This window comes from Trichoplusia ni, chromosome 23 (assembly GCF_003590095.1).
Source record: "Trichoplusia ni isolate ovarian cell line Hi5 chromosome 23, tn1, whole genome shotgun sequence".
Classification (NCBI taxonomy): domain Eukaryota; kingdom Metazoa; phylum Arthropoda; class Insecta; order Lepidoptera; family Noctuidae; genus Trichoplusia; species Trichoplusia ni.
The window spans coordinates 3,724,856-3,752,636 of record NC_039500.1 but is presented as its reverse complement, the minus strand read 5'-3'; the positions used below and the strand labels follow the sequence as shown (position 1 = coordinate 3,752,636).

Genomic DNA, 27,781 nt, shown 5'->3' with positions numbered 1-27,781 from the left:
TCCTTAATCAGTGATTCCCTTTCCCTTTTATTCTTGACACAATCCATCAGCAAATGCTGCACGTCCTCAACTTTACTGCATAATTCACAATTGGGTGATGATTTATGGAATTGACTAAATGTGTACCTAAGGTTTGGCTTATCCATTTAAAATAGGCATTCAGGTAAATTTGGTGCTACCTTGCGCTTGAGCTTGTCATTTCGTCTATCGCGGCAAAGCGTCTAGCGTGCTTAATTTTTAGACTTACTTCACACCTAAGGATTGATATCGAACAAAATGGAATAAAAGCACATTGTTTTACGATAAAGATAACATTAACAATAATTATAACGACAATCCTAGAAACATTTACAATTTTATTTGTAACTATCGTGACAATGATTAATTAATAAATAATGCAACGGTTTACTCAAGCGTATTTATCGAGACCGCCGACTAGTTTCGGACCCATCCGGAGTCCTCATGAGCTGATGCGGCGGGTTCCAGTTCGATAATCGAACTAGTCGGGCCATACCGATAAATACGCGTGACATCATTTCATAATTTACAACATTGACGGCATCTTTCAACAATCCTGTTTTACAATCAACATTGCTCATCGTCCTCTCCTGCATATATGACGTACAACTTATACCGCCATACGTCACAATTGACCACAAACACTCCTAAACTTGCTCTCCTTGTATCTCCAGCATCTTCTATTATTAACTTCTATTTGGAACAGATGCCTGCCCAGGAGACACGGCCACCGCATCCTTTAAATATTCAAACTTTTAAAACTTAGATTGAACAATGCTATGTGCCGCTTCACCGTAAACTTCTGTATTTAATGTTCCAAGGTTCTATTCCCTTCGGTAGGCTGTTTTGTCACGGAAGGTATCATTATGAAGGAGGCTATGAGTCTATGGGAGTTTCCTTGCTTGTAGTTCTTAGTGGGCATGGAATTTTTTGTTCGCAATAGAGGTCAATTTTCTTTTCCCAAGCAGTGATTGTTTTGCTTGCGTTTGTTTCCTGTCTTTAGGGTTTCAGTTGATTCTTGTCGTGCCATCTAGCTGCTGCCTTTTAGCTATCATAATCCATACTCGAAACTCGAGACTCGAGACTCGAAATTTATATTATTTAAAATTAGTTTAACTAACTGTATTGGAGCAAGCGTATTGCGAATCAATAATAATTTATGGTTTATTAAACACTTTGTAAATATTAGTATCAAATGTTTTATAAGACGGTGCTGCCGTTGCACTGCATTTTTTTTTCACATTTTATAATGAAGAAATAACTTATTTAGAATCAAAATCACCTAAAAATAACATACACTATTTTTTCGACACTGAACACCAACCCATTGTGACATGTTTTGGAACCACGTCATGACGGAGTTTGAGTCGCAATACCGCCGCGTCATCTCAAACACACAAGAATTTATAAATCAAGCCCAAAATTAGCGAAGCCTTCCTAAAATTGCATGAGATAATAGTCAAGAACAACGCAAGCTTTTTGAGAGCATATGACGAGCAGGTGATAGTACCATCAGCACTCTTCAGCAGCGCAAGGCCGACCATAATACATCTTTGAAATTTTGATACAAACGTGCATGCTAAAGTGTGTCACCACAATTTATTATGATGTGCCGTAACTATATGAGCATCAGGAAAATACCAGACCATAATTCTTTGTTCATTGCGCTTAAGACAAAGCTCTGACGACGTGGCTGCCATCATCTAAGCGCTCCACATAATAACGCTGATCTAACTATACCTCAACCACTATACCTCATTTTCATACGCAAAAGATGTGCATTATTAATAGAAATTTAAGTATACCGTATTACCCAAGCTGCAGGTGGGGTACGTTAATGTGTTTCTGATTGCTGTCCCCGCGCTGATTCAGACAAAACTGCAATTGGAGGTTACGTAGTGCGATCTTCTCGGTACCTAAACAATTCTGTGTTTGGTTAGAAATCGAATCACTATCTCATTTGGGGACTTTAGTTTTGAGTGTCATCTGTTTTTCTTGACAGATTTACAAGACTGATTACTTATATGGATGAAATCGTCTATTTTGTAATTCGATATATCATTAGATACTTTTACTTGTCTTTTTTAAGAGATGTTAGAGTCGTCATTTCCTAATATCCTCTGAGAAGAAATGTTGAAACATACTCAGTCGGTTTTCATATCACACACAGTCACTGTAAAGTGCTATATTATAATTGAATGTAAAATAAAAATGACATTTTTTTACGGTCTACTTAAAGGGTAAAAACGCTAAGGCGACGCTGTCTGTCAGTCCGTCCGTCCGTCACCAGGTAAATCTCATCAACCGTGATAGATGCCGCTATGTCTGTCTGCTCTACTACGAGTACCTACACTACTAATTGTTTTGACTTGCAGACAACTATTTAATAACTAACTTATTCTAAAAGTTACACAAAGTTTTTCTTCTTTAACCATCATATGACTTTAAATGCCGTTTTTTTTTCATCTTTTGATATAACATATGCTCATGATAATTTTTACTTACAATCTTCGAAGACAAGTTAGTGACGCTGTATGAACATGTATGAAAATTAAATCTCTTTACAATATTTTTGTATGAATATATCTTATCTAGTTTTGAAGGATACGATGAGCATTAACGCATGATTCAACATCACTAGCCAGAAAAACTAGCAATATTGGAAACATCTTTTTTTTCTTTAGCCATTACTGCCCTGCCCACACTGCACAGCAAATGCCCTTAGATTTTTCCTCTCTATCCAGTCTTTTACTTTCTCCATCCAATTTTCGTTTAAAACACGTTCGTATATAACATTTTAAATAGTATATGACTATATATAGAAAACGTGACGATATCCTCTATCCAGCCGCCTCAAGACATACATAGCTTCAGTATATAACATTAATACATAGAACGGAATCCGCGCACTACCGCTGTTCTGAACTGAAGTTAAATTTGCAAGTGATAGATATGCGAGGCACTCTCGGAATGTAATTTTCACACGCTCAAGCGACGTCACTGCGCCCCCTTTGAGGAGGCCGCCCTCCGCCGCCCTCCTCCGCCCTCCGCCCCTTGTAGGGCAAGAGACGTGGTCTTGGTAGGTAGTTTTATCTGGGTTGTAAGGTTGCAGTTTGTAGATATAAGTAAAGGCAAAGAAACAATCGTGAAGGATTTTTTTGTGATTTTAGTTTTTAGTATTATGAGATTATGTTGTTTATGATTAACACAACAAATGCTTATGTTATTTGTAGATAGGTGCGGTGTCAAAACACAGCAAGACGATACCTGCTATTTAAGATAAATAAACTTGACTGATATTTAATTAACAGAATATGCCACTAATATACGGCTATACAGTTCGGTAATATTTTGTTTTATTACCAAGAATACATAATTTTCCTTTAGAATCATGTACCTAGTAGATAAAATTCCCATTCGGGCCATGTCTCCTGGCCTACCGCCCCCGCGGCCTCTCACGACGGATGCCCCGGAAAATTGCTACAATCATTGTGAGAGGGAATTCCGAAATGAAGGAAACGTACTTAAACTCGACTCCAGCGGGGTCGGCAGTAACGCCGAGCGGTTCACAACTCATAATTGTAAGCGTTTGTCTACCTATGCTGGCTATGGGGACTCACTTACTGATTACTAGCTGCATATGTTACACTTTCAAAGTTAAAAAGGCAAAAGAAAATGCGCAAATATAAGAACAGTGGATCTGATATAGAGACCTTTCAAGTACCATGTAATGTATTAGGAGGTGTTCAAGGAGGTGGCAAAAGTTGGACACTGATTGAACATTAAAAATAGATAAACAAAATAATTGAAAGTATTTGGACTTTAAAGTATTTTTTAACGTTAAATTTTTTTTGTCTTTTACTAACATTAAGAAATAAATGGAGATCAGTTTACATTGTGATTTTATTATGTAACAGTAGGTAGAAACGAAGATAAGTCGACAAGAGTTTACCTACATTATGTTGACGCGCGTATTTAAGAACAGACAAGTTAAATTGTAACTGTTGATTTTAGATGAAGACTCAAATTATTATTTTAGGATTCTTCTCTTTGTTTTTCTGATAGTGATGTGCTTCTTGACAAACAGTTAAACGTTTTTGAAAAAAAATGTCATAGCTTTTAAAGAAATATCGAAAGATGCTCCATTCATAGTTTTCTACGAAAACTCAGCAGAGGCAAAAAAAGTACATTATCTATACTTCTATACTAATAAATAAAGCTGAAGAGTTTGTTTGTTTGTTTGTTTGAACGCGCTAATCTCAGGAACTAATGGCCCAAATTGAAAAATCTTTTTGTGTTGAATAGAACATTCATCGAGGAAGGCTTTAGGCTATAAATCATCACGCTGCGACTAATAGGAGCTAAGATACAATAGAAAATGTGAAAAAAAACCGGGCCGGTATACCTAAATCATAACTTATATTTTCTACCCACGGGGACGAAGTCGCGGGCAACAGCTAGTAATTATATAAAACGGCTTACTCACGCGTATTTATCGGGATTGTCCAACTAGTTTTGGACTCGATCGGAGTCTTTAATCATGGGCTGTCGCGATGTCGCTGTTAAAGTATCTGGATGATAAAACAATTGTAAATTTAAATCACCCTGCCTAAACAAACCATAATAAAAGTAACAACTATTATATTAATATTATACAATTATTATTAATTATTATTTATGGCAATATTAATTTGCCTAAATTGCTATTCTGCCCTCTTCCTCTCTCCTATATTTTTGCGTGCCCAACAGGGTCCATATTGAACTCTAACTGCTATTTATTTTCTACCATCTCTGTAACATATGGAATGCAATAAATGATTGAGTATTGAGTATTGAGTATTGAGTTCAAACAATTACGAATTTACCTCAAGAAATATGCTATATGGGTAAGTTACAAAGAGAATATCCTAGTCATTTCCAGACAACTCACTCACAAAAAATCTAAAGAAATAACAGATAAATCAAATCTCTAAAAATATAAATACAAACGAGACAGTCAAAACATAATCATGTATGCAATAATGTTGATTCATTCCAAATTACTGGCGGGAAGTGCGCCAAACGCAGCGCTAACACTCGACGACTCTTTTAAATAATTCCTTCTCGAGGGAGATATTAAACTCTACTTAGGACATCCTACTTAGTATAGAAAGGTCTCAAGTTTTTCAACATAGTTAATTTATCGGTATTGTTTAACTAAAAAAAACATTTCCATACATGACATCCTTTTCGATAGGTGACTTTGACTTGTCAGTGCAATATCTTTTAGTCATTCAATCAACATGAAGAACAAGAGAAATATATGTTTTACAGAACCTAGTTTTGAAGTCGTTTACATTTAGACTTTAGCTAACGCTTATAGTGGTCGCTTAAAGTAACTGAAATATCACTATAAAAGTGATACACCACCACACACTGCAGAAAACCGTCTCGCTTGCACTTAGACTATAGTAATTGTTCTATTTGACGAGCTCGTAGTAGACGCACTGATCTCACACAATGAACGGACATCTTCGGAAAATGATCTACCTTTTATCTTTTGACATTTAAAATTGGGAGTCATAATAAAAAAAAAAACTGCCGAATTGAGAAACTCCTTTTTTTTTTGTTTAGGCGGGAGAATCCTCATGGACACCCACTCCCTCGGGGAAGGAAATGGGTAGTGTCAGACTTTTACTGACTAAACCTGAACCGCCGTGCTATGTCATCCGCGTTTTTGTGTCGGTGTACGGCAATGCGTTGCAATCCTTCATACAGAATTGAGAAACTCCTCCTTTTTCAAATGTGTTGAAAAAGATGAACGTACAACACGCGTCTTTTGTAACTCTACATTTCGCTCAAGTCACATTGGATGTAATCGCAAGAAGAATGGTGTACCTACGTCTTAGATTTGTAAGAGAAAATGATTTTTCTCCTACCCTTAGTCTATCATCGGTTCTGAAAGTGTCAGTTTTCGTTTGAAAAACTGAAAATGCAGAAAACGGTGATTGTGGTCCCTTAAATCACCATCCTCTCAGCTTATTGGCAGGATCATTCCACTTTGAATTCAAAAAACGTAGATGCAAATCCACGTACCATTGTCTTTTCGAATTTACGTGCGTGTAACTACCAAGGTAATTAATGTAATTATCGCTTGCTTAAGATGGAAATGAAATCATCGTTAGGAAACCAGCAAAGATGAGAAACTTTGGAGTATTAAAACTACATCAGAGGCCTTAATAACTCTGTTACCAGGATGTTCATCAATCATACGAAAAGAAGAATAAGTTCGTCTTCTCGATTCTTCTTCTTCTAGCGATGCCTCTCTAATTTGTGAAGGTCAGGGATGAGCTTGTAGTCTTTCTAGTCAGAGGCTCGGCGGAACAGTTTTTGCGATTGGAAGGTAGGTTTTTTACCCTGTAAATGTTTACTATAATATTACAAAGCTGAAGAGTTTTTATTCGTAGTTCGTTTGAACGCACTTATCTCAGGAACTAGAGGTTTGATATAAAAAAGGTTCCAGAGTTAGGTAGACCATTTGAGACAGGATGAATACCGTTAAGAAAACTGGAAGTAAAATTATGTTACAAAAATAGGGAGAAAATGCGTGCAATCAAAAACTATAAATCCGTTTTGAAAATTTTAACCATCATAGCTATGAGCCAACAGTTAGTTAATACTTTACCGTTTCCTGTGAATAACGTAAGTAAACTATATTTCTATGACTCCGAATCAAATACACCGATTAACTTTGAAATGAAAATATGGAATCGTCGGCCATTTCATCTGATTATTGACTGTAGTAAAGTTTAATGATACATTTAGTCATGGCAAAGCACACCAATCAGACATGTTTCACAACTTTATGATGGGGTGATAATTTATATGCCATCATAAAATTACGTCTGGTCTGAGAACTACACACTTGATGTACCAGGCGCTCATAAATCACCGGCACGTCGATATCTTTCAATAATCCAATCAAAGCGGCTCGTATCCGAACTAATGTTATTGTCAAACCTACCAACCATTATCTGGGCACAAGCGAACATCTGAATGTTCAGTCACGTATCCCAACGAACGAGAACGCTTATACGATTAACCGTGAGAGCGATAGGGACACACAATCGATGTAAACAATCGCAAACGCGCCAGTTCGAAAATGCTCTACTACGATTGTCCGAATCAAACGATTATGTATTTTATTGTCTTCCAATAAAGACTAAATCTAACTGTCGTTTCATACGTTTAAATTTCGACAACATTGGCGATGTTTTTTTGCGGAATGTCCCAAATCAATTTAGATTTTAGCTAACGGCTACAAGGTTGAAAATCGAAAGTAATTGATTGGTTGTTGCGTTATAAATTCGGAATTCGTTAGTAGATGGTCGCGAAGTGGCATCTATCTTATGTTTCTTATATTGACAACGTCGTCACCGGAATTGGAATGAGGTAATAAAGAAATTGCAAGCCTTTTATGTAGCTTTTTACCATTGCTGATGTGCATTATAATGAATGCGACTTAATTGAATAATCCGTATGAAAGCGAACCGCCCCGTTTGTGAGGCCGCCGGCCGCCCGACGCACTTGAATGATGTTTCGTGGGTTTTTAGTTGAAAGAAGATAGCTGCAGATGGAATGGTTTCAATATTATCTTGTCTTTGTGGAGATGGAGATGATAGTTGTATCAACTTGATTTGAATGTTTGGTTCTATTAGATTTGCTAGATTTAAATGGTTATTAATTTGATGATAGGTGTCGAAGGTTTTTTTTTTTGTTTAGAAATAAAAAAAAACCTTTTATTTTGATATTACAAAAAAATTGTCTGTTGAAAAAAAACAACGCCCGCGCTTCAGAATTTAATTCTGGTGTCGCAGGGATTTCACAAACATTCAAGTCGCCCACCCAGGCTCAAGACAAGCATTCATAGATCACCCAAATAATTGTCCTAGGCAGGAATCGAACTTGCGGCACGACGTTTTTCGAAGGCTATCCGTCACAAAATGAAAATGATCCTATGGGAAAAGCTCCTATGTGTTAATCCTGGTTAAAAACGAGTTGTGTACCAAGTTTTGTTTAGATCCGTTCAGTGGTTTTTGCATGAAAGAGGAACAAACATACATACAAAGTTTCACGTTTATAATATTAGTGGGAAGTAGGATACGGTCTACGTTATTATATTCTAGTAAAAACAGTGTATTTTTTTCTCAAGTCACGCGATTTGACATCGCCTTCGTGTACTTACATTTTTGCCAAACGAACGATGCTTACGAAGATAAAAAAATTGGCTTTTTGCAGTACGTATTAATATGTATATGTAGGTATGTACCAACGTGAGTAGGTCAGGTTGAGAGTACAAGATATATGTTTGCGCCGCGACATCGCTTGTTCAACAAATTTTTCAGTCGCCGCCTGTGCGGGGAGCGATCGTTGTTGTTGCGTACAGTACTGAGTAACGATAGTAAAAAAATATTTTGGAAAATGAAGTTGATTTCAACATGTAGTTAGACTGTATGTTGTTATGTATAAAGCTAAGAAAGGTAGAGACGATATGGAACTTAGCAGCAATTTTTAACAGAGAAGTCGAAAGTTATCTGGAACAATCGAAGAAAGGCTTTTTGGTATGACTCCGTTCGGTATTGAAGTGGAAATTGTCATACTGAATATGCAGTTCAGACTTCTATATTTTTTTAAGATACTGTCAAAAGTTATACAAAATTTTCTTAATGTATAGCTTATAGCTTTTTAACTTGAGTTTTAGTTTAGGAAATGTTACTTATTTTGTACGAAAATAAACATTGTAATTACTAATTATATTTCCATGCGTTCAAGTTAACAAAGTTTAGATAGGCAAAGGTCTCCCCCTTTTGAAATTATATTTCTAATATTATTTTTGCTGGCCGTACAGCCGTCACGTCGCGACGCACGACCATCAAAGCGACACGGCCGTTAGTTGTCACGGCAGCGTGTCGCGCGACCAAACGTTTTTCATTGCCGCACTAGTGATGAATTCGATGCGGCCTACCTAACCTAGCGAGCAATGTACAACGCGATTTAGAAGCGGTTAGCGCGTAATAGATGCGTGTGCGTTTTTAAATTGTTGCTTAATTTCGGTGAATTTGTTAGAGGACGAAATGGTGGAAGGATTTTCGGTTGTTTAGGGGTATGATAGCTATTTGGTGTTGAAATGGTTTTTTCTTTTGAATACAACTTGTCTCTGGATTGAATGTATTCGATTTTACTTGGTAGCATTACGAAAAAGTTACATAGTTTTGTTTAATCTATACTAATATATAAAGCTGAAGAGTTTGTTTGTTTGTTTGTTTGTTTGTTTGAACGCGCTAATCTCAGGAACTACTGGTCCAAATTGAAAAATTCTTTTTGTGTTGAATAGACCATTAATCGAGGAAGGCTTTAGGCTATAAACCATCACGCTGCGACTAATAGGAGCGAAGATACAATGGAAAATGTGAAAAAAAACAGGACGGGTATAAATCATAACTTATATCTTCTTCTACCCACGGGAACGAAGTCGCGGGCAACAGCTAGTATTTTCTAAAATTTATACCTGTTTTTTTTAGTTGTTTTTTTTTACAAATGGCGTTACATTTTTAAAGGTATTAGAATTATTTAACTTCATCATAGGTTACGAAAAATACATTTCGTTTGAACTATAAAATTTTCTCTTTGCTTATTTAATGAGAAGAACTGGCGACTTAAATGTATATACTATGGGTATTAAAAGTTATACGCTATTGCATCTCAAGTACCAGGACGACATATTCTTCAGGATATACGTTTTAAACAATAACAATAATTTAGGCTAAAAACAACTCGGGAAATATCCGCGAAAAATGTTTAAAACGCCGCTCATAGTCCAGCGCTGGCCATCACGCCAGTTATTTGGCCCATTAAACGTGAGTTAGTTCGACTCCGGTACCAGGCGCGCAGAACTGGACGGAGCTTTTATGTACGATTTATTGAGAACGTGCTAAGTAACATTTTGATTAGGTTGTGATAGACGATACAGATTTATATTTAAAGAATTGAAAGTTAGAACTCTGAACTAAGACGAGTGGAAAGTGTTTGCAGGCTTGCCCAACGCTGGAACATCTTTATGCTAGTTAAAAAAAAAACAGTCTCGTGACATAGGCTAAAGGAAAAAAAACAAAAGAAAATAACCACCCATCTTTACGTCCGTATCATTCGTTGCTTAACCTAGATTCTGATTTTTATTCATTATCTTTTTGACGGTTCCTGAGATGACCTACGGACAGACGGACAAACAGCCGAGCTATAGTAATAAGGATTTCTTTTTTTATTTTGGCTCCGGAATCATTAAACCAAACAATTTACAAATCAATGCAATACCGAAACGATTTCAGAGTCAATGCTCCACTCAACTTGACACGTACTCAATTGTTGCTACTTTGCACCTCAAAGTGACAGTTTGACGTCTAACAACACCTTGAAACTATTGTCGTTACAATATTCGCCTATAAAACATCTGATGTAGGTAAGTAGCAATTACCTCACGATGTTTAGATTAACACAATCAATTTATTTATGTGATTTTAGTAAAACTCATTACGGTATAGTTGTCCTTTTTGTTAATTACTCAGGGTGGGCGGCAGTTTGAGTAGGCGTTAGACGAAGTGTTTGTGATGAGTGGATGTATGTAGTTTAAGTGGTACGTGTTCAAAGCGATACTCCCTTGATTTCAACATTCGTTGTTCGCGGATAATGCCTGGTTGGAAGTCCGATAAAAGTCTGTGTTAATCCAAGGTGTCAGGTACGTCGTTGTACGCCATATTTCATGGAAATCGTTTCGCCGTTTAAGAATTAAGAGGTAATAAATTTTAATATACACATTTAATAGTATCAATTGTCAATTTACCGAGATGAGAATAAAATAAACATGAGAAACTTTCATCGTCTAAAACTTTTAAGTCAGTGGTGATTCCCTACATCTTTCTTTATTGGTGTAAAGGTATTGTGTAAATTAGATGGACAATTCACGTTCATAAAGTTCACTATTTTTCACAAAATTATAGTATTGTTTTTTGAGATGATCGTGGAATAGAGTGCGCTCTACAGCTATATTCATACGCGGAAGTTGAGAACAGCTACTTGGTTCAGTGGGTAGGCGCAAGTAATCGGGATCGCGCGGATAAATTGTAAACTTGGATTATTGTTTTGCCAACCGTAGCCTGTTCAGGTGTTTTTGATATTGTACCGACAGCAGATTCATTTGAATATTACTCTTGTTAATAATTAATATTTTAGTAAATACGAAACTATTTGGATGCCAATCTCAATTATGTGAAAATATAATATATTACTAGACTAGCTGTTGTGCGCGAATTTGCCCGTGATCTATAAGTTGGGATTTTAAGTCTGATAAATAGTTTAGAGTGCATGCATCTTCTTCTCGTTTTTGTAACCATTCTTATTATCAATAGATATTGTTGTATATTTTTGCATAACGCTTATATTATTGGTCACTTTCTTATTTAGTGTCATTACCACGGCTCGTCGTTCAAATAAAAACCAAACGGTCAATTTCGAAGAAACGTATTTACTCTACAAAATCTAAGATGCGTCAAGATACGCTACAATTTAAGTAACATTAGACCTAATCTTTTTGCTATCCCTCCCGGCGTCCTCTGCGTCCCTGGTACTGTTTGTTTCTGAGTAAAACTTTAATTAACCAATAAACATGTCGGTCGCGGTCCCGTCTTAAATTAGCCCTGAGTGGAAATTGCTCGATGCCTCCGCAGCAGTCATGACGCCCTGGTACCTACGCAGTTGGACGTAATGAAACTTACTTTATAATTGCTTGTAAATTTCCTAGGATAGCGTCGTGTGAATTTTAGGGAGAAATGGCTGAAAGACAATATCTTGCACGGGCCTATCGTATCTATAGAATCTATATTTTTTATCAAATTACAATGTAAATTTAAACGTAAAATTGTCTGTCCCGGCTGTTATTCATAGCTCTTTGACAGCCGTATAGTCAGCGTGAGCCAGGTAACTTCACTAGGTTGAGGATGTCAGGTAGGTACACGCTCCTTGTAAAGAAAGCACTAGTGCTTAGCTAGACCCCGTTAGACTGAAAGTTGACCCCAACAAAGTTGGAAAAATTATATAGACTGATGATGGTCAAAACACGCATGCGTTTTCCAATTCGCTTCCATAGAATCCATAGCCAAACCAGCCCTGTTTCCTTCTACGCTTTATATGTTCTCAATCACGAGTCACTTTCACCACCTAGAAGTTTTGCATCATGTGTGCTGTTTTTCAATTGGGCAATATCAAATGTAGTAAATTCATCATGGCCTATCTCGTATGATGATTGAGGCATCAAGCCCAGGAAACATTAATGTTTATTTGTCTTATATACCTTTAGATTTTATTTTGAATCTTAAAAACCAACATTTTTATATGGTGGTATGGTAAATAAAATATAGAAAGTATACGAATAAATAAAATAAAGCTAGCTAACAAAGAGCACAAAGGGCGCATTCCTGCAGATCGCGTACCAGGCAAACATAAATTGATATAGTTTCAGTGTTCATCTGAAGCTTTTCTTTTGTCGCCGGGGGCTCGGGGTGCTCTGCGGCGGAGAGGGGGAGGTTGCCGGGGGGGGGGTGCTAAGGTTGACAAATGGGCCGCTCGGAGCATCCGCGAGCGATACAATCGGTCGGTGCGTTGCTTACTGTGCTCCGTTCGAGGAAAAAAAGTAGGGTTGCCAAAGAATTGTGGATGGAAATCCGTAAATGAATGGGTTTGGTTTTATTTGTTTCGCTTTGAGAGGAAATTGTGAGATTTTTGTAATTATAAATTAGTTGTAATTAGGTTTATACTGGTTATGTTTCTTCGTTTTTATATTTTCTCGATACAAAATCATTAATTAGAATAATAGAAGGATATAAATCTGATAGCTGATTAAATGATCAGTTACTTAAGGAAGAACAAATCAATTATTCATTAACTCAGATCAAAAAGTCATCAGTCAACCATCAAACCCGCTATGACTGTCGAACTCTAATTAGTAACTTCTTACCTTTTTTTATATTACCTTTTCTAAAGTGTGACAACCCTGCAGCACGCGTCACTGGACTCGTCCCAGTGTGCCATTACTCACTGTCGTCCGCCATTTTCGAGCCGCCACGCCCGCTACGACGACGCTACGAAACGCTACGCCGCGTAGCGTTGCTGTTACGTAGCAACCGTTTGAGATTCTGTTGTCTCAGTTTTGGTAGCTTTTGTGTTTTTCAAAAATAGATTTTGAAAAAATATGTATTGATTTAGACTTCAGTTTAATAAATCGTCTGAACTTGGAATATTTTTAAAAGAATTAGAGGTCAGAGCACAGACACCAAAGAACGTTTGTTTGAGAGAACTATGTAATCTTATAGAATTACATTTAGCCCCATAGTATGTCAACATGACTATAAAGTATAATATATGTATTGTGTGCAAAAAGATTCACGGTGTGTAAACAAAAAAAAAAAAAATTTATGTAATTGTATCTATGTATTTTGTTTTTTTTTTTTAATATAAGAATATTCAAGAAAGTATGTGTTATTTGATATAATGCAGTTGTCTGATTTTGAAAAAACACTTTTTCAGAAAATTACTTTTTTTTTGTTAGGTTAATTAAATGACGGCAGATTTTTGTGTATTTTTTTTTAATTTTAATTTCTAAGGTAACATTGTATCTAATTTAATGAACTCAGAAATTACCATGATTTCTTAAGGTGTTACGTAAAAATGAAACAAAATATGTTTTTTTTAGGTTTTAATATTTTTTACACAATTCGTAGCATTCATAATGCCGACACAGTTTCGTCAGATGTCCTTCACAACGGCCCGTCAGCGATCTGAAGTTACTATTATATAAACCAGTTTATTATTAATCGTATATTTTATTTATAATATGTATCTCGCCGAAATTATACAATACAAATATATAATTAATATTTTTCTCATCAAATTGAAATGTTCCGCTGACCGACGCTCATGTTCACCATTTTAGTAGCTATATTTACAATAACTTGATGACTTTCAAATCATTATATATAATGTACATATACATATGTAATAAAGAGAAAAATCAAAATAAAATTCTTCAATTAATACATTAATACCTAACAACTACTATTTAAGATTTTCCTCTTAATAAAAATATATTACACGCAATGCAAATAACAATAATAATTGTGTATCAACAAAGTCCGGTGTTGCAAGAGAAAAAAAATATTTTCTTTCCAAATTATTTAATACTGAGACTTCATTGGGGAAAACTGTCTATACAAAGTAAAATGACGTAATTATGTATAATATTTGATGATTATTATTTACAAAAGTTCACAAACTTTTTTCTAAAAATGAGACACTAAGTTGCGATACGACTGTCAAAGTGACAGCTTCTTAAACCCTTACTATTCCATTTTTAAAACTCGTATTCCAAAAACAAACGTTAAACTTCTCCTATTTCGCTAATATGTATTTGAAATTAGAATTAAATATTATTATTATATTTTTTAAATATATCTCTACAATCGTATCGCAATTTACAAGACAATATGGTGGTCTTAATTAGCCTATAATAAAGCTTTTTCTCGGATAAATTATTCCGCTATCAAAGTTTACCATAGCTAGGACCAATATGACATTTTATATCTCCCGTTCGTATACATGACGTAAGGCCGTAATGCGTCGCATTACTTTCAAATGGTTCACGTGAATATATTGGAAACAATATTAATTATACTCCACTGCAAGTATCAATCACGTTATCTTTTTATATGCACACTTTCAGGGTCTCTTCCTAAAAGTTCCCGATGTTTTTTACCGAATCTTTTAACCTCTTCAAAGTTCCCATTTCCTTGAATCATCATGTGACTCCAGCTACTCGCTTAACGTACCTTGAACACTTGCAGCGGAGCAGTTCCGTGGCTGATCTAATTAGTAAATCTTATAATTCGTTTACATTTACGCAAAAAAAGTATTTTTAAGACCACGGAACAAGAATATGTAATCTATAAGAAGCTCACAGATTCTCATCAGTCATGAAAACCACACAATTTTAAATATTACGTGTGTGAAAGGTCTACAGATTAAAAAATAAATAAAACGACTCGTCTCGCGCCGAACACGGCTTCAATATTTTTTTTCAAGTTATTTTTTAATCTGCACATCTTAAAGTTTATGGTCACCTGGTAACATAGAAGGCAATCAATATCAGGTATCATCCACAAAGACAAAAAATAGACCTAAAAATCTCATTTTTTTAACATTGTAAAATATCATTTTGTGATTCGTATACATCGGTTACAAATTGTGCTACATTATCGAACACCAAGGCAAGGTGAAAAACGATATTCGATATACAATATCATTACAATAAATATATAATTCAAAGATATGTATTCAAAATGTTTTCTGTAAATTAAACGCGCGGACAATTAATTTTCAAGAAATTGACATTCGTAATAGATGTACAATTTGAGCTTGATAATTATTAATAAATTAGTTGGTAGGTAAGAGCAACACGTAAACGAAATTTACAGTTACACCTGGAGCAGTGGCGTGCTCGAGCTCGGGCCGGGCGCGAGGACATGCGCGGGCGCAGGCTCGGCCGGGATCCAGCCCGAGCACTCCCACCTCACAAAGAAACTTGCTTCAAAACCTAAAACCTATTAATACAACTCCTTTACAAAAAAAGTCCCATATCTATTACCTTTCTGTCGACAGCGACCCAAGTACTGTGATAGTTACAACTTACACAACTATTCAATTATTTATTTATATTTACGTAATAACAATACACAATTAGCTATAAATATTTATACGATAACTATCAAACCACATTATTGTTACATTCATCAACTTTGCTCCTATTGTTCCGAGTGATAAAACCGTTATTTATTAACAGGTGATTGCACCGTCATGTTTCAGCGTCCATGTCACTTCGCGTTTTACATTTACATTTTATTTTAACCATTAAAGTTGACTTCAAAACTTAATTTTAGGAGATCGTATACTGTTTCAAATATTACAAAAATGTCGCGTTTTTTTATTTTAGTTTTTTTTTTTATGTACATGTAGCATCGTTCTCCTGTAATTATCACGTGCCAGTATCACAGGCGTTGGTCGGCCTAGGCGAGTGCGGGCGCGGGGGCGCGAGGGCGCGATGGCGCGGGGGCGCAGGGCGCGGGGCGCGGGGATCCCGCTGCCCGAGCGATGTCAACGTTATTCATATCTGTAAATAAAAATACAAATATATTGACGTTTCGTTACCTTATTTACAACTGCATAAATTATACATTAATTATGAATTTTATTGGTTGGCTGCAACAGCATAATTATAATACCGTCGTATATCAACGACTTTCTTTGAAATATTTTTTTGTGAAGGTGGGAATTACAAAATGGGTGGGATGTTATTAGTAGGACTAAAAATTGTTATGTTTATAAAGGTCCCGTTCTGCACCTGGACACAAACGTCTGCAAGTGGCAGTTGTATAAGAAATAGGTTCCTTATTTTTTCCTAACAGTCTTAGATTCGACTACTAAAACAAAAAATATTTTCCTAATTTTATGAACTTCGCTTCTTCTGCAATTTCTGCCAGTAGGCATCAACTAGAGGACCATGACGTCCAAAGAATAAAACCACTTGTTATACTTACATGTACAAGTATGCAGGGTGCATTAGAGGTGGTGGCCGTAGTACTCGGCGGGGTAGTGCGCGTAGCCCTGGTGGAAGGCGGGGTCGGTGGGCGGCCTGTGCATCATCTGCTGGCCGTCCATCATGTAGCCCATGGTGGCCTCCGGGCTGTAGGCGCCGCTGGGGCCCGCGTGCGGGAATACTGACGGATAGAACACTGCCCGGTTAATTAGGCTGGCTGTGCAATCAGCTTCAGCTGGGTTTTGACGACTGGGTCTCAATCAAAATTGAAATCTAAATAACTTCAAATAAGACTGCAATTACAATAGACACCACCAGCACCAGTTTTAGGTACTCGGTTTTCTAGATCATTATGCTGTCTTAAGTTAGCATGGTCAAGTATCATCCCAGATACACTATCCCCAATCATTGAGAACTCGATTTTCGATTGTCACTAAAGTAATGCCGTTTATATCTGAGACTACATGGAGGTATAATCTGTTTAAGCTGATAACGTGACCAGAGGAAAATCAAATGTTAGACTTGATTAATATGGCTGTTTGTAATTTATGATCCAAAAAGGTAATTTTATAATTTCACCAAATCTCTTGACTCAGTTTTGAAGATCTTTAGAAGACGTCCAAAAAATATTAAAATCTCAAAAGATATTTAAGAAAGAAAACACATTTTATAATTTTAAACCCAATCAGTATGTTAACATTATCATTGTATATTAAATCAAAATATATCCATAAGCAGATTTTCTCAACAAAACCTTTACCATCGCAGGGGTACAAGGCACGTATCTTAAAAGGCCTGATCCAAAAACTATAGGTATCGTTTCGTGTCCCGTGCTCTCAAGACGCAATGGCGCGTACCACCATAAAGACCCCATGAGGATGTCGGAAATCGACGAGTATAATGGGCGAACACCATTACATCACGATTGATAATCCCATGGATATATCGCGACCGGAAACCATAACAGTTTTGTGGTAAAATTGAGCGGATTTCTTGACTTTTGCAGTTTGCTATTGTGAGCTCCACAATGGCTCTTGGAATTTAAATACGGATGCAATAATGGTTTTGGTTTTCTTGTTTTTAGTTTGAAGTGTTTGTGTTTATTCTATTGAATCTTAATTTTAAATGTTCATTATTTCTCGATGCTTGACACTTTAACTTCGAGTTATGTCATGTTGCATCCTGCATTATGTTTAAAATTGTAACAAATAGAAACATTCTTTAACACATTAAGTTTTAGTCTACTACTCCGTCAATTACAATTACAACTGGCATTAAGACTCACGCAATTATGATAAAGAAAAACAATGAAACCCATTATTTTCTTTTTTATGGAGTAGAGATTATTGTTATTTTTGCAAACAACACAAAACTCGGTGATTGAGTCGGTCCAGTGGCGCGTGTTTCCTACCAAGGCAGCAGGAAGCAATAACGGGCGCCCGAGCAGGGGCAACTACCAGGATACCATGATTTACTACAAACTAATCTTGACGACGTCGCTCTCAATGCATCTATTTCAATTTCACTACTGCAATATAATATTGTTGAGAAGAAAAACGGCTCACATATTAAAGCCAATTTTTCGATATTGACAAGGTATAATAAATAGCTTTGATTGTTAATCATTTCCACGGTCCCTGAACTAACAAAGGCATGGCTGCTAGTTCCGAAAAATATGAATATTAATTTCGCTTTTAATAAATGCATCGGTGACGAGAGAACGGGATTTAATCCTCGCCGAATACCCAATAAACGATCGCTCGGTGCTCGAACGAATTGTAATTTACAGTCTGGCACCGTAATGGGACGCATCAGAGGCCAATTTATGCTCTTATAATAAATTCATTAGCGCAGCGACATGGCTGGGTGTGTACGTACTGGGCTACTGAGATAGACTGTGTTAACATGTTAATAATGTACGACAGACGCTTCATTATGTATGTGTGGGTGCCGAGGATTTGTGGCCATTATACTCACGTTGTCAAATTACCAAGTACTTTGGTCAGCCATTCTAGGAACTGGAAATATTTCTCATGGACCAAACTTTCCCATATTTTTAGTAAAAAATAATCCAACCGAATCGCAGCAATACGTTTGGCACACAGGAGCACACGTCGCACGCACCAGGAATACATAAACGCAAGGCCCCCGCACGACAAATAATATAGTGATTGGAAAAGCGCCTTTTGGCTTGACCGCAGGAAATGCGGTGGCCATTTTCTTTAGTCCATTGCCAAAACAATTTTCCATCTATCCTTCCACCCCTCCGGTTTTTCCATTTTCCGTCGTCGGCAAACTTGGCTGGGCGGCCACATCCGCCGGTTTGGCTCGCGAGATTTAGAACTGTTCCTGTTTTATGTACTCCCGGTGTTTGGTGTCGCGATATTTGAGTGCTGACAGTCCTGCTAACTTTAGTATGAGCGTTTTGTATGGGGAAATGCATATCCAATAAGTATTCCGTTTGATGGAGATTCGTTCCAAAACATTGTATGATGTTTTACTGCATAATGTTTTTTTTTCTAAAATTGGTTTTAGAGAAATAGTGTTTTTTGGATCTAATGTTTTAGAAAGTGTCACCAGAGAAAAAAGTGTGTTCTAAATTAAATATTTAATTTTATTAACTCTGTGTGTATGTACAAGTCTTTCATAAACGCAATTAACAAGAAATGAAAGAAAGCCCCCGTTTCTAATCTTGGAATAGGAAAGGGGGGCAACATCCACACATCTAGATAAAGGTACCAGGGCAGCATACATCGGCGATAGTCGCCGGAGGGGCGAGTGATGGATAGCTCGGGACGGGTCAACGAATTCGGACATTATTCTTTTTTACCCTTCTTGCGTTCGCAGGAGTAAGCCCTTTTTCTGCGACGTCCTTTTTTTCCCCGAGCGGAATTTTTGTTGGCTACGTACAGGGGATCCGGGAACGTTTTATGGACTGTGCTACAATTACAAAGTAAAAATAGAATTGGTCGTTTGTAATTCTATTCCATATTGTCGACGGGATGGGTAAAAAAAAGGTTTTATTTTCGGCCAGTTGTGTTATTTGCAACGCGGGCTTTTATGTTCAGCTTTCACATTATGATTGCTGGTTTTAATATTGAAATGATTTGTTTTTAGTTACGGTTGCGACTTTAATTTTCAGTAAATGGAACAATCTCTTTGTTCGAGTGTAGGTTATTCCAACACACATTTTCTCTCATCGACTTTCGCAGAACAAACGGCTCTTTGAAAATTCGTATTCAAAAACAATACACTGTATTTTACTCAGAGTAAAGTAATTCTATCTAATCTACTTTCTAAACGCAGCTGGGCCGGTACCAGGCGCTCATAACTCCACGAGCGGTCAGCGCTAAAAGCTAGAACATCCTCATGGGACGGCGGCGCTACTCGCCGCATGCGACGGCCTGCATACTGTATGAACCACTTCGTACTTTGTGGTCAGCAAACTCGATTTTAGACTTCAAAGTCGTTTCGGGGCGTGCCCGGTGAATTTGAAATGTTGGAGCCGATACGTGATGCGGTCAAAACGCGTTAATGTTCCTGTATGGAGCCCCGACTTCAATTTAAGATAATGGTATTGCTGTTTGAACTTTTTTTAAGCCTTTGGTATACTAGTCCTTTGGGACTTAACGGAAGAGAATATACTCTTTTGCTTGGAACTTTTTTAAATCTTTATGCCTCGTTAAGAAAATCTGTTTAGTATTAATAGTAGATTTTTTATTGCAAGCAATAAATTAAATAGATGTATAAGAAAAATGTTACCTGCTCTATTTGACTGATCTATCATTGGCTGCACTATCCTACGTCTCGCGTTAATGAACCTGAAACAAACAAACACACGTTATTAAATTATAAAGACAAATAGGGGAGAATAAAAGTAAAGTCCACACGATAGATAAGTTCGCGTTTATATCATCAGCCAGGTCCGTTTATCGATAGCATCACAAACTCTATTCAATTATATTATCTACATACATATCTAAGCATAACTTAGTTTTGCCTTTCCACAAAAGTTCTTTGCAACAAACAGGCGGGAAAAACAAGCAGTCGTAATGAATTATGTCGAATTCTGCCGAGCCCGTGTTTTGCCAGGGTTGAGACAATGCATGGCTCACATGTTACCAGGACAGCATAAGTCTTCACAACGTATTAGAGCACCACCGAGATTTCCTTGTTTTTATCTTAGTCCCGAATACTCGGTTCTCTCGATATGGGATCTTGTCAAATTAGGAGAATTGACTACCCATGGAGAAAGTGGAAAAACTTATTTTATTAGATAAAAATATTCGGGGCCGATAAGAAATACGACAATTATCTGACCCAGAACCGTACCAAAATAACTTTAGATTCGCTTATCAAAAGGTCTCAAATATCATTTGATAATATATCAAGTTAGGTACTAGGAGAGCATCCCTCTGAAGGGCGAGTGACCGGGGGCTATCTCGGCCGGCTTTATGAAAACTAATGCCTTCATTTGGCGTTGGCTCCGGCCACCGGCGATAAGCTATGTCGCCCTGGTACCTCGGGATTACGATTTTGGGATTTGCCCCGGACTAGAGGGGGTCCGATAAAAGTTTGGGAAATTTCAGTTCGTGTTTGTAATTTAAATGTTTTGAAACTGACCGTATAGTTGTTCTGAATGTTGTAGTTAGTTTATATTACGAGTTAACCGCGCTAGTCTTGTAATCATTACTATAAGCGAGGAAGATAACTAACTGCTTGTTTCGCTAGTAATTTTAACAATAGGCATTCACTGATCTTCTGATGCAATTTCTATGACAACTTAAAATATTCTGTGGTTGGGACTTTATTGTCTGCAAGCTTGTTAACTTCACAACTCAATGTTTTTACAAAATTACAAACAAAAACTCGAAATTCTAGCAAAAAACAAAAACCAATTTTCGCGAACGATTAAAGGTAAGAAATAAGCGAACAATAAAGTTTTTCCTGGTGTTTACTTACACAAACAGCAGGTGGTGGAGTGAGCTATTACCTGGGGGTAATAAATACCGTTTTTCCCTAATTAACGCTTAATTCGGGGTGGGTCGCACCCCTGGGCTTAAGACCAGCACTAGCGATTTTTGTAACGCCGGCCGCGACAAAGTAAATGGAAGTTACCGAAATTATATTTCTGTTTTGCTGTGGAATATTGTAACCTGTGTTTGGATGACCATCCTTAAAAGTTTTACGAGAAAAAGTATAGCAGTTTTATGTAATATTGCAACTTTGTTTTAATTTTAAATGTCAATTATTATTATCTCAACCACCTCAAGTTCTATTGTAAAGTTTTCAGCCATTTTCTTAATGAAATAACTTTACCCGAAAGTCTCGGTAAATGTAATCTTACGTGATATTGTAATTCCGAATCAAGTAAGGATAAATTATAAATTACGCGAACCCTCGACGTCGCCTTTTCGGAAAACGGGAATTCTCAGCTTGAACAGTGAGCTGAAGGAATCCCACTCAACCCCGCACACTCATTATTTAATTCGCTTTCAGGTAATTAAAATCCAAAAACTTGGAAGTCGAAATTAAATTTGATACTCTGTAGGTACCGCTGTAGGACTTCCATCCCCTATTTTCTCTCCCCCCCGGCCGGGACGTGCTTCCCGGATCAAATCACCTTTTTAACTTTCCCTATTTAGGGAAAAGCCGGGGAAATCTAGCAATTGCAATAATAAGTTGGTACCAGGACATCATGAGATCGAGTGGCCCGCCCCTATTATCGTTACGTAATGTGATTCTCTTTGGAGAATGTGTTTCATCTAATTATAATTTATATGGACCGTTTTCATATATTATGTATTTATTTTGGTTCGTGTTTTGGTAGGAAACAAAGAAATTGTGATCAAGAGGATGTAATAGATTTAGGGCCGATTTTTCAATCGCCAGATAACTTTTATTCGATGAATATATTTGACGTTTTGACAGCTTTTGTATAGCAAATATGTCAAACGGCCATATTTATTCCTCAGATAAAAGTTATCTGACGATTGAAAAATCGGGCCTTAAACATATTATGATAAAGAATAGGATGACCACTAGATCGATATCTTTAACAAAATTCTCCCATTTGAACACACCATACCATAAAAGCTAACACCTAATAAAATAAAACAGTTCACCCTCTGTATCAGATGACGCGGTAATGTACCAAATCTTATTACAATTAGTCCCATTTGCATACGAAACAGATTTATCAAACGCATATGTGCAATAATGTGCATCTACAATTGTATCGCCAACCCTTCCGAACGAGTCCTGATCGCTTATGATTTATGCGCCCCTGGTATCGGCGCGACCGTTGTCCCAAATAAAATAAACATACATAGAAATGCAAATTTGGTAATGTCAAATGTTGTTTGTCCTATTGTTGAACTATATTTTGTATTTCATGAATTCCCTGATTTATTGCTTGTGATATGAGAAACAATGTCTGTGGGACGTGATTTTTTTTATGTTAGGATAGTATGTATTTTGTTTTCAATGGATTTTCTGGATAAAGTGGTTTTTGACAAACAAACAGCTTTCATTTTTTTTTGTCGCAATGCTAGATGTTTTGATTTCATTCGAAATTAATAACATCTACTATAATACAGAAGTGATTACAATTAAACTTAAGATAACAAAGGTTTTTATCCCACAACCTTAAACTTCACAGTTAATTGCAGCTAAAACATCAAAATAACAGTAACAGCCGCCGTCAAAATTAATACAAAGCGCGATTTAACAGATACCCTCTTAAGAGTCGTAAAATTTGCCGTTTTTGCGTCGGGACCCTCTCCCGGAGGACGGCGGGGCGTTATGGACCCCGGACGGCGGATGAAGAGTTAATGAACTAATCTTGATATTAACAACACATTAGACGCATCGGACGCACAGCCATGTCTCGCTCAAGTAATTACTGGGACCCTTGCTAGGGATAGTTTGGGCCTACCCTCGCACTCTGCTCCACGTCAATTTCGCATGTACTGTACGTTCAAGGGTTAATTTATGATAATTTGAATGTTTATTAAAATACTTGGCTTTCACAAAAGTTACTACAGAATATATATAGGAGATCGTTTGAACTTACCAAAGCGTCCGGCGGAATATTATACAAGTTTTGTTTAATCAAATAACGTTTATTAGCGGGCGTTAACAAAATAATTTTTCAATTGGTTCACTAGCACTTACGCGTACACACGCGGGTGCGTGTCGAAACGTTAATTACACAACAATTATCGCAAAAACTAATCGAATCACAAAGCAATCGGAAGAATATCCAAACGGTCGTACAAAATTCATCGTGACAGTTAATTTGGGAGTGCAGCTCGCATCCCGCGCGTCCCGCCGCGGCATCACTTATTCACGAGACGTATAACATATTGCCCAAGTAATTGCTTCAAAATACAAACTTACACAATACGTATGAGCCTACAGCAATTATTTATTTACGTTATGAACAGTTTTTTCATACGGGGAAGAATCTTACGAGGATGAAATAATAAATGTATTTATTTGGGATCTCTCGCGGATCCAATTACTTTGGCTTCGTATTACATGAAAAGATTCATGTTAGCTTTAGTTAACAGCTGGAGACGACGATACAGGGCCACAAAAGGGTGAATAATACTTGGATTCGGATACAAATGCTGTCGGAATCCGACAAATCCAGTGCGGATATCGTCCGACGGTCGGATCGCGTTTTGATGTCGGAGATATCCGGCGGACTATGTTACCCTAGTGATTGATTGCTGATATACCTGCATCACTTACTATTGTTTATTTTGTTCCTTTCAAGTTTCAAATCGCTCCCCTTCTAAGCTTGATGGCTTTTAAATAAATTAACTTAGTTTTGCCTTCCTAAAATAAACGAACTCTTCTCTTATTCGGTAATATTTTGAATAAAAAATATAACACCTTTCTGATATTATCTAGTTTAATGTACATATATGTTTCCACAAAAACGCCATTTAAAAACAACCCGGAAAATATCGTTGAGAAAACAAAAGGTCCAGGCGACTGCGTCACGTACAAATTCATCTAATCCACGGAGTCCACGAGGACAATAAATATTTTTCATGAAATCCACCGTCGTCGGCAGTGCATACAAACTGCCTTAAATCAGGCAATTATAGGTGTGACCAGTAAATATTATATCCAGGGTACCAGGGGATCAGACGGCTTGTAGACGTTGTTAAGGATATTGCCGACGTTGTTTTCGTAATGGACTCTCTCCGATCGAATTCGTTCGTGGTTATTATGAGAATTAACGTTATTGTCATGGGTTCAGGAAATACGGGTATCTTATTAGATATGGAAATGTATTAGGAAGATAGTACTTTTGGATTGGACGAAAAGTAAACAAGCAAAATTGGGAGATGTACTGATTGCGATTGAACTAATTACTGAAACAAAATTTGCAATTATATAATTTTAAAAAGAGCCGGAATCGTTTAATTCGCGGACTAATACAATAATAAATCACTAGTATTAATATACCAAAGCAACATAAAGTGGAGGAGCAAAAATCGCCACTAATAAATTACGATCGCGGAAAATGCTTCATTTTAAGTCGTATAGCTCCTTAATCCTCTGGCACCCTGGTACATTGGTAGCCGCTGGGTGTAATTACCGGGCGCAATATATCGCCAGTTCGACCTCCCGACCCCAGCTCCTGGGTCCTCATCACGCGGAATGAGTAACACATGGTACTGCGTTAATTGTCGGGACTCGGGCCCACGGATTTGTTTTTATTCTGCGATTGCGAAGGGGACTTGGCGTGCCGTCGAATTATTTGTGGACGAAGTTTAGATGTAGAAGGAATAATGTGTGTTACTAGAAAGAAAGATCCTTATGACACTCTTAATAAGAACTTTAAAATTAATAAAATTTAATAAATATTAGGTTTATTTTCGAATCCTTGACACGATTTCCCGATTTAACCACTAATAAATTATACATAACAACATGCTTTTCCAAAATTAATACTCGTTAGGTACAATTAACAGGCGACTAATTAGACACCAAGGCGGCATAAATCGGCAGTAAATATCTCAAAGTGCCGCAGATGGTGTCAAAACGCTTGTTCGTGTGTGGCCACGAGGTTAGCGGGACAACTATCTTTAAAACTAATATCCATAATTAGTGTAAAGGCAATTTAAGAACTATTTTCATTTATTTTCTTGTTTTACTCTTTTGTTAGGCCAACAATGGTCCAAAAGTTAATGTACATCCTTATGTGCCCCTACTTCACATGGTGGAATGCAAGAAACGTATTTCTTTTTCATGTTTATCTACAAGACTGAATATGTAAACGCCTTGGCCTAAAACAATACAACAACGAAAACACCCTCATTCTGAAGCATTCGAGTAAAATCAATGAATTTCCTGTCATGTATTTGTCAACGGCTGTTAATACATCGATACGAAGCGCAATCACCCTCGCACTTTACGGCCGCACCCAAGACAGGGTCGAGGATAACATGCAATTGCGATAATAGCTCGACCCGGCGCCATATTGCGCTGATTGGTGACGTGTGCACCGAATTTATTCTGTATTACAACTGGAAGGGTTGAGCGCGAGGTGCGAACCAAGTTATTTATGGTCAACATCTGGGCCCGAATTTGAATTTTGTAACAGGTACGGCGTAAATTGAGATTAACTTTCTAAAGTTAATATTGTTCAGGAGGTTGTATTTCTTTGGTTGGATTCGTGGGGGGGGAGCAAGTACATGATGTATCCAGGCACTCGATTGGCTAGCCTTAAACCCGTTGAGTAGGGGAAATTCGACAAAACATTAACCAAATAATTTTGATAAATTTTGTGATATTTTTTCAGGTCATTAAAACCACGTGATGTCACATCGAAATAACGTCATTATTTTAGTGATGATAACAATTAAACACCAGGAGCGCATGGTTCACAGGCGACCGCTAATGAGTGCGGCAGTAGCGCCGGTGCGGCTGCTGCGGCCGGCGCGCGAACTAATTTGGTGCAGTGATGGATTGCGTGTGGCCGATGCGGGTCGCACCGAATACTCCCGTCTTGTATGCCCGCCTGGTACTTCCTCCTAATTACAATTAATTCTCATTTATCTTCCAACTTTTCAAGTACCCCACCCTCACCTATGTAAATGTCAGACTGAGTTTTCATGAGTTTTCTATTCTGATTTTGATGAGGGAAAAGGTGTCACATATGAGGTAACATTAAAAGCGAAGTTTATACAGGTATTCATAAAAGCCAAGCACACACGCAGGTACAGACACAATAGGAATTATTGGCAAGTTAAACAACAATTGATAATATGACATTGCATTAACAAACGAGCAATAATAAGAAATTATGAATAATAAACAACACGATATTTCCGTACGACCTACATGAGAGTCAAAAACAGTTTCAAATAAATGTTTTCACTACACGGAAATAACAATAAATATAACCAAAAGCTTTATAATCTGTTTACGTTCACGTCATGTTCAATATTCATGGCTGACAGTGAAAATAATGCAGATTAAAAGTAATAAAATTTAAATACCGAACATATTTGACCGTTAGTATAAATGCTTAAAGTCATTCCATTTTCAAAGCTGACAAATGGCCTGAAGAAAGAAGTTCGGTAAAAACGAAAGCAGGTAAGTTCGTTCCATACTTAAATTTAAAAACCTAATTGGAAGTTATGCGAATAATCACAAAAACAAAAATTCTAATAAATTAAAGGAACACGTCGGGGCGCGCGCCGCCATCGCCGTCACCTCGCGCGCCCATTTGTCAATTTAATGATGGACGGATCAGAATTCTAAGCGGCCACCTGACGCGGGTGACGTCACATATAAATGTCTTCATTTCTACCATCTTATATAGTTCTCGTGAAGTACGAAAATAAGTAAGGCAAATGATTTCTTAGAATATTAAAACAAGGACGAGATTCAGGGGTGTGCCTTGTACAGATAGACGAATAAATCACTTATTTTATACAAAACAGCAAAATTAATTAACAAAAGAGTCCTGAATTGCATGTATTTATAGATAAACACATACCGTTAAATAATTCCCATTCCAAAGGCACATTTAGCGCAGAACATAGAAGCTAATTCAAAACA

At 37.1% G+C, this 27,781-nt stretch overlaps 1 protein-coding gene across 4 annotated transcripts in view; it reads right to left on the bottom strand.

Annotated features, from left to right (window-relative positions):
- Positions 1–13,786: 13,786 nt before the first annotated feature.
- Positions 13,787–27,781, bottom strand: part of LOC113504720 (homeobox protein homothorax) — a 250,321-nt gene continuing 236,326 nt past the window's right edge. For 2 of the 4 annotated variants that reach the window (XM_026887132.1, XM_026887133.1), the window contains exons 12-14: positions 20,456–20,514; positions 16,695–16,889; positions 13,787–16,267 (exon numbers count right to left, since the gene is read on the bottom strand). In XM_026887132.1, coding sequence (XP_026742933.1) covers positions 16,717–16,889; positions 20,456–20,514 — 232 coding nt within the window. In that variant the 3' untranslated portion in view covers positions 13,787–16,267; positions 16,695–16,716. The remainder of the gene's footprint in view (positions 16,268–16,694; positions 16,890–20,455; positions 20,515–27,781) is intronic. The other 2 variants (XM_026887134.1, XM_026887135.1) reach the window with 1 other exon arrangement.